The following is an 11,521-nucleotide window of genomic DNA, read 5'->3' on the forward strand; positions in this document are numbered from 1 at the left end:
GTACAGCAATGACACTTTATTTGTTGGAGTAAAAAGCTTCAGTATGACAGCAACAAAATGTACTTGATAGGATGATTTAATTCTAAGTGATGTTTGTTCTTGACAAGTGTACTCCTGGTGTTTCTTCTAAAAGAATATGCTGCTAAAGTGCGGGCTGTATACATGTAGTGCAAGCGAATGACAGGCTGAACACAACACAGACTGCACCCATTTTTAGTTTTCTTTTCTACAAGTAAAAAATGATGCCGTTAGAGTAAACTGAAAGATGCTATACATCTACAGTGTCTGTATTTACCTGATTACACTGACAAAAGACTGAAGGGCTCAGTGACAGGCAGGACACGGCTCGCCAAACCACCACCATCAGTCTTCAACTGGCACACACCTGACATATTTAAGCATACAGACTTGGAATAGCAGAACTTAAAACCACAATGCACACCAAAGCAGGAAAGTAGTGTCATTAAACACAAGGTAATAGAACACAACTTTATTGAAACAGTCTCAACCATGACAGCGTACAAAGAGGTGATGGTGCGAGAGGTGACAAAGGGCTAAAAAAAGAAAAGAAAAGACAAACAAAAATGCTTTTACAAAAAATTATAAGATCAAGAGGAAAAAAGTGGCTGACAGCACAGGGCAGAAGAAAATCATTCTCATGGAATCAGATCGACAGTGGCAGGGTATTTTTTGCATTTATTTGTACAAAAAATAAATTAATGAAATCTTTCAAGTTTACAGGAATATCTATTTGTTGTTTTACATCACACAGACTTGCTGATAATTCTACATGTGGTGAAGTTCAGCATTTTGTGTTAGAACATTTAAGAGGATCTGGACAGACCGAAAGCAGGCTAACTCTGATAAGTAGGCCAAGAGTTAAAAAAATAAGATTACCAATGAGAAACAAAACATTGTTATAAAAGTGAGCTGGGGCGAACACATTCAAAAATCCTGAATGTTAAACGTGGCGCGACTTGACGGTCCTTAGGATCGCATTGCTTGAGTATTTCCTCTAGACAAACCTCGAGGTCCTTGGGCAGCTCCCCGCTTGTAGTTTTGTTGATATCCCTCCTGAAGAAACAACAGATTTACAATTACTAACCATCTTACAAATTTGAAATTCCACAGACTATGCACTGTATAACATGTAATAAAAAACTATGAGCCTTTTTGTGTATTAAGTATATTTTAGGTAACAACAGGGACCCTTACCCTCTGGTAGGTGTTACTGGAATAGTCCCGAGACGTGTTAAATTGGGTTTGACCATAACCACTGGTGGGAGCATTTGAGAAAGGAGGGCGATAGCCGTCATATCCACCTGATGAAAGAAGTATAGCTTCAACATGTATTCTGTCATTACAATGAATCATGAGGCTGCCTGACAGTTGTATCTCTGTGGAACATAGACTGATGCTCGTACCTCTGAATCCATTGGAGGAGCCCCGGTATCCATTTATCATGCCACGGCTGTTCCTGGGTCCACCCCTGGGCACAGCCCTGCTGTTGTAAAAGGACTGTCCCGACTGTCCGAACGCTGTGCCTGGAGAGGAATCTTCATGGCCTGCTGCTGAGGGCATGACCTGGTCTTGGGGCTGGAATCCACCAACAACTGGACAGAAAGCAAAACAAACAGGATTTAAGTCTCTAATGCACTGGTGGGTGGTTAGTTAAGCAGTTTAAAATGATTTTCTAAAAGCTGAAAAAGCTGCAGCTTTTTTGCCTCAAGACATGCTGATGGACTTCTATTTCAACTTTATTGTCACCAAGGGGATATTCTGTCTTGAGGCACTGAGCCCCCTGAAATCCAAACACAATTTCTCACCTTATGCACACAAAATGTTTTATCATACACACAAGTTATTATCTATTAACATATTGTTCATAGAAGATAAAATATATCTTTAAGGGATTTTGAAAGCTCTATACGAAAACATACTAACACTACTATTCTGTAAATGGAAAAGTTATGTCAAATAGGGGTGCGTCCTTTTCCAGTCTTGCCTGTCCAGTCTAGTGTATGAGCTTAAACCAGTTTGATTTCATGCAAACCAGCTGAACTGACATAAGTCATTATAACGCCTTCTGGCAAATTAAAAAGTAGCGTGCATCAGCAACCTGAGCTGACTTGCACTGCAAGAATAATAAGCAATATGACAATGTGATTAATATAATATGTTTATAAACAGACTAATGGAGCCACTATTGTCTGACAGGTTGTGTGCAATTTACTGCTGAGCCCTGGCCGGTGTCGGCAACATGAAGGAGTTCAAATTTCAGTAGAACTTGGGCATGGGGACAAGCAGCACACGTTAGGTTTGTTTGCTAATACAACATTTTGTATTTAATGTTAGAAAACATATTCATATCTGTCACTCACTTTGAAAGTGCTGCAATGGATGAGCAAAGGCTGATTCATGAAGTTAAAATGAGGATTTCACTATATGAAACCTGCTTAATTCTAGGGATGCACCAAAATGAAAATCTGTGGCCGAAGCCGAATAAAATTAAACGCTTGGCTGAATACCAAGTACCGAATACTGAATATCGTTGTTTAGTTTTTCATTCGTTTTTGCAGATGAACCCCCTCCAGATTAGTGTTGTCACGGTACCAAAATTGGATCCCACTGTACAATACCAATGAAAATATCACGGTTCTGAGTAGTATCACGATACCACAGCGAAAATGAGGCAGATGTGCCTTTGTCATTTATGAAAAGATAAATCACTTTTCTATTATAGGCTACATCAATGATATTTCAATGGAATAAATTACTTATTGACTTATTCATACTTCAAACAGCATCAATCAGTGATGAACATAGGGGGGGATCAAAATAAAATAAATAAATAAAATAAGAATCAACCAGCCACCCTCCTCCCCTGACAATTAAAGAACAGTCCCTAAAGTGCGGTGAGGTTTGTGGGCTGGCTCGTTTCTCCTCTGACACGTCACATACCTGTGTTCGGCTGGCTCGGCTGTTCAGATACTTTTGGGCAGTCATGACTCCAAGAAGAGGATATTACTGGGGCCGACTTATCAATCGCCGGTAAGCCGATGGCCGCCGTATTTGACAGGAATACATTACTGTCTGTGTATGTGACCCCCGTTCAACCCACAATTGGTGGGATTCGCCTTTCGCTTCTGCTGCTGGTTGAAATCTGTAGGCTGCTCGCACAGCGTGCTGAATGATTTAAGCCTATTTTGCTCACTCAAAACAATTTTTAGTTGCAAATGCGAGTGCCGTGACGGGCGGATCGCCACACTGCCGACATTTTACTCCGCGCATCACGACACGCTGTTTGATTGCGTTATCAAAACACGCTGCTATTATTCAGCCTTGCTTTTAACTTATTCCACCGAATACCAAATGTGTGTTTTTTGCAATATTCAGCCGAATATATTCGGTTACCGATTATTCGGTGCATCCCTACTTAATTCACCACAAAAACCAAAATACAGTTGCAGCTTACTGGATGGAAATCACAGGGGAGCTTACAGTTTCTGCCATTGCTAATAACAAGCTAGCCTACTTGATGTTGGCACAGCTGACAGCTACGTGGTTTGTTTATATGACGTAACACAAGTGCATATTTTACGGATTCAATGTGGACAGAGAGCTCTGATGTTACATGATGCTACGGAACAGCCAGACGCCAGTTTTCTGTTCGGACATGGTGTCATTATGTTCCACTCAGGAGCAGCTGCTGAGTCAAGTGGGATACCTGGGAAAAGTACACTGTTCGAGTGGTTTTCACCCCGGCCCAGCCCTAATGCCAAACAATGTTAACAGCTTTTCCAGTGTATATCAACTTCTTGATCTAAAGATATAAAACCAGCCAAAGCCCTCACCTGACTGTAATGTCTCCTGTGGGATGTCAGGCTGGTTCACAGGACTCTCTGACTGGCTGCTAAATCCCTGTCCATAGCCACCAGGGAATTGGCCAGGCTGCTTCAAAGGATCTGCTTGGCCGTCAGTGGTTGGCGGTACGGGTGCATTCAGATTAAATACCTGCAGAGGAAAAGAAGGTTTCTGTATCACGATTACAATTGCCATTGAACATCTCGAGAGCAGCATGTACTGTAGGTTTGGGAAATTAAGGGACACGTCAAATTGTTGCCTATTGAGCCGGTGCACTGATGATTAACCAGGTTTTTGCTGCTACCAATGAGTCGTGTTAACTAGCCTTAAAATTTTGATTTAATTTGCAAACTCTTGGCTTGCGCGGATAAGTATAGAATCTGATTGTTTCCAACAGAAAGTGTTAAATAATTCTAAACATGCTCACTGTTACATTGTTTACTTAGAACCAGACCGAAAGCGTACCGCTTGCACTGACTGGAAGGGTGCGGCGTTGACATTGATGCCTCCAGTGTGGGTGGATTTGGAGACGGGTGGGAAAGCAGAGGACAAGGAACATGGGGCAGGGGACTGCTCAGATGGCAGAGACATCGAGGCCTGGGGAGGGAGGAAGGGGGGGAATATGGAAAGCAAGGAAACAAGGATTGTGGAAAAGTCAGTGGGAGAGATGGGATCTCATGTTTATCACCTTAAAGCACCCTTCTACCTAATCATAATATTTATGATTCTAATATCTCAGTGTAATCCAGAGTAAATAAAATGAAGACGTGTCAGAGGACATCATATCTAACCCATGAAGCAGCACTTTGAAAAATATGGCCCACACAAAACAAGATGTAACCTGTACTACCACTCTTTCAGGCATATCAAAACAAATGCATCCTGTTGCTTCCACTTTACTTACTTGTGAGGATTCCTGTGGTCCGGACACAACACTTGTTTGGGGAAGTCTGGACTCTGAGTGGGCTGTTTGGAAGAAAATAAAAAAAGTATGTATTTTGTATTTATTTTACAGCTGACCTTTAAAGGAAACATGTGGAAGGCATGTGTTCTTTAAAAACCTCTAAAATCACACCATTTATCGCAGCCAGAAACTGTGAAAAACAGAAATTATCTTTGAATTTTCATGCGTGATGAACACTTCTGTCAGAAAAAAAGACCAAATCCAAGCTTAAAATAGTGATCTTTCATCAAAATCACTTTAATTCTACATTTAAAATTTGTCAAAAAATAAACCATTAGCAAGAACTAACCAGCATACACGTCAATAGTGAAAAAACATGGCTTTTTACAACTCCAGGATTTCATCTTTAACTCTTTTAGCTTCAGGGAGGGTAAAAAAAAAACTCAAAGTCACACCCATGCCATCTACCTCCTCTGATAAGTGAAGAACAGTCCCTAACTGGTGTATTACAATTTTAGGATAATATATCCACATCACATAACAGTGACAAGTCCCTACTCCATAGAATATATGAGAAAATCTGTTCAGAGTCAAAGTAAATTTACTGGCACTGACCTGCAGGGCAGCCCATCTGCTGCAGGTCAACATTCTGCACAGGCTTCATTGGCTGGGCAGACACGATGGCCGGGTCCAGAGCCTGGCCGTCAAACTCCAACATGGAATCCTAGGAAAATCAAACAAGAGCAAATGTATTGCTGAGTCATGGATCAGATGTAAGGCTAGTGCAGTGACAATGGAAATCAGGACACTACCCTATAACTTTCAGATCTGGGTTCTATCTCTTCTGTCAGCTAGCATTTGCCCTACTCAGGCTTAAAAATAAACTGCTGAGAAAAGAGGGGTGGCTGTGTCATCTTTTAAAATCTCTTTCTCAAATATACTTATACTACTATTACTTTTATTTATTTGGAATTTGTTTTGACATATTTTAATCTGATCTAGTTTAATGTCTTTGACCTAAATTTCTTCCATTTTCATTAATTATTGTTGTGTCACCACTTGTTCTACAGGGTCCTTTCTGTTCATAACTGCTTGACAGTAATCTCCATGTGAAAAGAGACCAAGATTTCACTAAATAAATTCAGTGTCTCAGTGTATAAATAACACATGAAGTCTCCATATCTGAGCAGTAACAGTGCTGAGCTGGTCACTGTAGCATATGCTGGACATTTTTACCTGCATAAAGTTATATGTTCCTTGCATCTGAGCCATGAGGTCTTGCACTGCCTGCTTCCTGACCACTGGGTCGGCGGCCGGAGGGGGGCTGCAATGGTTCACAGTAACAGTTGATTCTATAGCCAGCTGGACAGGAGGCTGGTGCTGGAGGGAATTCACCATCTAGTCAATACACAGACACACGTGATAAGCACATTAGAGTTCAGGCCAATACAAGGTGCTGAGAAATACATACAGTTACATTAAGAACTGTGGTGTTGCAGTTGTGCAGTAGTACCTGAGCCTCCACTGTCCACTCATCCACTTGGTCTTTGTCTGGACTGCTGTACGTAGTTTCTGGAATGAACTGTCTGTTTACAAACTGTAACACAAGAAAATGTGAAAAAGGTAAGAATATGTGATACAACACACAAAAAACCCTCTCAACTACAAGGCTGTGATTTGTTCTGTATTATGTAAATCTCACCTCTGTGGTTTCCACTTGAATTTGCTCTGCAAATTTTTCAGTAGCTGTTCCTTCTGAGAAAAAAAATAAAGGAAAAAAAAAGCAAATGTGAACACAGTTTTCTTACTGGGTAAAAGAAATATATAACACATTCCTGCTATGTGTTGTTACCAAGTTCTGATGGCTGCGACCCAGCATTAGACTCAGCCACAACAGTCTGCTCCTCTTGTTCCTCCTCCTCCTCACATGTCCCGTTCTGATGAGTTTGTGCTCTGTCAAAGTAACCACTCAGCAGCACTTTCTCAAGAGTAGCCTTCACTATCTTGTCTGGAACAAAGTGTGACAAGTCAAAACATAAGAAAAGGCGAGGCTTGATGATATACAAATACATAAATTACCTAATAATTGTGTTTATGTGTAGCCGTGAAAATATTTACATGTGGTCCCTCCCACAGCCTTGTCTCGGCCCTCAAGCAGTTCCCACAAGTGTACTGAGGCCTCATCATATTGGTCAGTAAACCTGCAAGTTACACAGCATGGTAAATATACAGTTTGGTTATATGCTATTGTTCCTGTTACAATATCCTTACCCACTAAGTAGATAAAACAAATGCAGCAATTCACACATCATAGCCATAATTTAGACAACATATTTAAACAGTGATAATTATACTGTAACCCCTTATGCACATTTAAATATTAGTGGTACCTCATACCTGACATCATAGTTCCTATCAGGTCCCACCAGTTTGTAAAAATCATCAAGGGATGTGAGGTCAGCGTCAGTGAGCAAGGGGGAACCGGTGGCATCAGGCCTTTTAAGGTCCTGCCTGACACTCTCATCTCCCAATTGGTCCAGCAAAAACTGAAACTCCAATACTGTCTTCAGCCGCCGTTGTTCCATCTCCTCCCGCTGCAGCTGCTCCCGTCTTGCAGTCTTCTTCACTGACTTTTGGATCTGAACACACACAGTCAGACATGTCTTGGTGCATTTGGGTTCTCAAAGTTTACAAAACAAGTCAAGTTTGCAAAGGACTAAGCCTATATGGGGCAAACACTATACCAGGTGAGCCAGAGGTCGCCCCCATATTCAGTGAATTCTTGTCATGTTAGGTTGTTATGATTCGTAGCCTAAAGTCTGATCCCTGGAGTTTGGTATCAGCCACAACAGGTTTTGGTAACTCCAGTATTTGTAAGCATGATCTTGATATAGAATTTGCCTTTAAAAAAGACTGGGAAGGAATACAGGGTTTCCTGATTTTTAAAGCACTCAAAGTCCTAAATAGCCATATCACATTGATAAAAGCTTTAAATAACCAATCAGTAAGTTTGAACAACTGTAACTCAGGACTCACCTCTTGGCCCAAGGCCATGAAGCTCTTCTGCAATTCTCGAGCAAACTCAAGGTTGTTGGTGATCTCTTGGTACTTCGTCAAGGCATCCTTCAAGTACATCAAGAAAAAAAATTGAGATTTGTGTATAATGTAAAAAACATTTTCCTCTCATAGAACGGGATAAAGTAACAGATGAAGATACAATGTTTTCCAGAATGTTGATAGGACCGGTGGGATTTTAATAAAAACTAGAATTATTGCCTTGCTGTTGTCTGCCTCTGCCAACCAGACAAGTTAGAGTTTATATTCATGTTTATCTACACTAATAATATGGGCAGAGGACTTTGAAGGAATTTAACAGAAGGTATTAAGTGCATTTGTATGTATATGTATGGAAATTATCACTATATTGACATGAATGATTCAACTGAATAATTTCCAGTCAGATACAGGCTGTCTTCAATTGCACACTATTTTTACAGAGGAGCACAGATGACTGATGGAGAGCTTTTTCACATGGTGTAAAGTTAGTCACGTGAAGCTTTATATTAGCAAAACCAGTGAGCTTGTGTTGAACTACCAGAGGAACAGGTGAGTAAACAAAGGTGCACCAATGACAGTGAAGATTCTTCTAATATGGATGTTGCTAAAAAAAAAAGTTCTAAAACGTGGATGCTTCACATGTCTTCGACCCAGTGGCACAGAAGATCTCTGTAATAAGCACTGTTTAAAGGTGGGCACCAAAGATCAGTGTCACCAATTCAGTATCCAACCAAATCTGAATTATCACACAACCTCCATTTCCCTATTTCAGATGTGAGGTCACAGTGACCTTGACCTTTGACCGCCAAAATCTAAAAATTCATCCTTGAATCTAAGTGGATATTTGTGCCAAATTTAAAAAAATTCCCTCCAGCTAGTTCACTGAGATTTTTCATTCACAAGAATGGAACGGACTGACAGACGGATGGACAACCCAAAAACATGATGCCTCCAGCCACTGCTGCTGCCAGCACGGAGGTATAAAAAATATACTTGTCATTATTTGTCCTTTATTAGTGTGTAGGTGTATAAGATTGTGTTGCATTTACATTACAGCAGTCTGCAATAAAACAATGCTGCACACTAATTGCCATTGTCTTATCTTACCAGCTGATCCTGATTCAGTTGTTCCCCCTTACTCTTCCTTGCCTGACAGTCATCCAGTTTGGACTGTAAAGATATTGAGAAACATGAAATGTGAAATTTAGTTTTAGATAAAATATAACACAACAAAAGGATGAAAAACAAAAGCCTCAAATTCTTACAGTTGTGAAACTGATCTGCGTCACAGTTGGTTGTGAATTTAAAGATATTTTCTGACCAACATAAAACCAGAGACAGGCTCAGTTGGTGTTCAGTGATGCAGTGCTATACACTGGTTATCATTCAAATTTTACTAGGAGAGTCCACTTGGTAATCCTACTGACATACAGTACCTACTCTAACCTTTTTCAACTTGCAGTAGATGTCTACATCTATGTTCTCCCACTTAAGTAAAAGGAATAACAATGTAATAGCCAATATAATGGGGAAAAAAAGCCTGATGACATTAACTATAACACAAAAGCTTAAAAAATCCCACACACTGCTTTGAATTAAACTAGAGAAAATAATATGACAAACCATTTCAATTTCGTATGTAATACAAATACCTTTTTCTTTTCCATATTGCGAACCTTCTTGTCAATCACACAAAGAATCTGCTTCATGGCCTCTGAATTACTTCCATTTCCCTGGTCTGTGATGGCAGACTGGACAGCACTGTTGCCAACCATCGCTGAAGGCATCTATGGAGAGAAAATATATTATGGGCATTCAAAGATTTATCACATCAGTCCTGAGCATAAGCAGAGACTACAACAATTTAGAAGTCCATCTTTTGTCAGTACAGATGGCATGGACTGCTTTATTCTAAACCGGCAATGACAAGGCACACAAGTTAGGGTTATGCTCTTATGTGTGTATAGACAGCTGTTACTTTTTCACAACCTGGGTAAAAATGGAGAAAATCAAAGTTTAAAATATCTCTAATCCTGCAATTACTTCTGTTGATGGGGCAGGTGTGAAGCTTTGAATAGGTTTGCTAAAACAGGTCTATCATTTGGATATTTACGACGTATGCATACAGACATGTCCGAGTTATTTATATTAGAATTTTAACATTACTAGTTATTACTGTATAAGCTCTTTGTTGAGCCAACACTAGGTAACAATTGGATCATCTAATTTTCAGATGAACAATTGCTGTTGGAGCCATTTGGATATGTCTGAATGTGTGTGCTCCTTTGTGTGCCTTAATGTGGGAGAAGCTGAGGATTCAGTGACTAATAAAGACTTATTTACTTCAGACTTTTACCTTTTCTATTTCCATTTTAAGTGTTCATTAACACTGTCATTGAACAGTATTTACTCTACTGTCTGGGTCGTCTGCCACCTGACGACGAACTAAGGTGTCATTTAAATGGATGTGGTACTGAGTTAAAACAGGATGATGTTATACACTTTGATTAAAGTTAACGCTAGGTGATTAAATTTCATGTAGGGTTTACTGAGGGATACTCAAGCCATGCTCAAACCCACAACACTGGGCCAGGGGACGTGATACCGACGGGATCGAGCAACTCAACCCGTCTTTGATTTGGGTTAAAAGAAGATAAAAACCAATGATGGTTAGCCTGAGGCATACCATAATGCCAGATGCGAAGTAGTTGCTTAGTTGGGATTATGTATCTATAAGGTCATTTGACTAAATTATGAATTTGACATAGGAAGTTAGCACAAGTTAAAATGTCGGCCTTCTTTTCAAAGTTAAAAACCATAGCTCCCTTTGAGACACCGGCTAACCGAATCTACGGATGCTAGCAATACATAAATAACGCTCATTCAGCTAATGTCAGTTAACGTCGAAAACACGTCTTTTTGGCTTCGTTAACAAGCTAGCTTGTCATTGGTGTGTCGTTAGCTAACATTACGTCAAAATAATTTAATAAGCAGGTAACACAGGTCTTAATCTCCCTGTTCCATTGTTAGCTGAGAAGCTAACGTTAACCGTTAATGTGGTATAGCTAGCGGCTAATGCCCCGAGCTAACCAGACGTCAGTTAAAACCAAACCAGTAAAAACCGTTAGTCCGAGTTCGTACAGAAGAAATGTCGTCGAAATAACGTTTGTAACTGTGAAGAACAAAGACCATCTCGATACGCCGCGACAACTCGTCTCAACTAAAGACGACTTATGAAACAAAAAACAGGTTGAAATGCCTTTTTTTTGGTGATGACATGAATCCCATACCTTTATACTCTTTGTCTTCAAAGAGATTTCTTTTGTCGGATTTAACGTAAGCTGTAGGAGTAGTCCGTATTTTTTTTTTTTACTTTCAGTGGTATTTTTCTAGAAGGATGCTCACGCTCTCACTAGCCAATGGCTGCTTAGCTGCTGCTGTGCTAACGGTGGAGGCTACAAGGCCCCCTCTGCTGGCCTGCAGAATGCCTGACAGTAAAAGAAACATTAAAAGATGGACAGAGGAGTCATCATCCTAATGTTAGACCTGATGGTGAGCACTTGAATGTTTTTCCTCTGTATCATCCTTTTTATGTTAGCCTTTCAATTCAATTCAACAGGCTTCATTGGCATGACATTTCACATGTGATGCCAAAACACAAATACAAGTGAATGAAACAACTGATCACATGGAAGA

General features: G+C 40.1%; 1 protein-coding gene across 2 annotated transcripts; it reads right to left on the minus strand.

The window, feature by feature from the left end:
• Positions 1-475: 475 nt before the first annotated feature.
• On the minus strand, positions 476-11,282 carry caprin1a (cell cycle associated protein 1a). 2 transcript variants are annotated; one of them, XM_049596923.1, is made up of 17 exons: positions 11,116-11,282; positions 9,478-9,612; positions 8,933-8,995; positions 7,805-7,891; positions 7,166-7,407; positions 6,887-6,969; positions 6,621-6,776; positions 6,471-6,523; positions 6,282-6,365; positions 6,005-6,166; positions 5,384-5,492; positions 4,769-4,830; positions 4,330-4,461; positions 3,855-4,014; positions 1,425-1,613; positions 1,216-1,322; positions 476-1,074 (listed from the first exon to the last, which is right to left on the minus strand). In XM_049596923.1, the coding sequence occupies exons 2-17, from the start codon at positions 9,610-9,612 to the stop codon at positions 988-990; spliced, it is 1,911 nt and encodes a 636-aa protein (XP_049452880.1). In that variant the 5' UTR covers positions 11,116-11,282; the 3' UTR covers positions 476-987. The 2 variants fall into 2 exon arrangements, with proteins under 2 accessions (XP_049452880.1, XP_049452887.1); XM_049596930.1 differs by lacking the exon at positions 4,330-4,461.
• Positions 11,283-11,521: the final 239 nt, after the last annotated feature.

Source organism: Epinephelus fuscoguttatus, linkage group LG2, assembly GCF_011397635.1.
Source record: "Epinephelus fuscoguttatus linkage group LG2, E.fuscoguttatus.final_Chr_v1".
NCBI lineage: Eukaryota > Metazoa > Chordata > Actinopteri > Perciformes > Serranidae > Epinephelus > Epinephelus fuscoguttatus.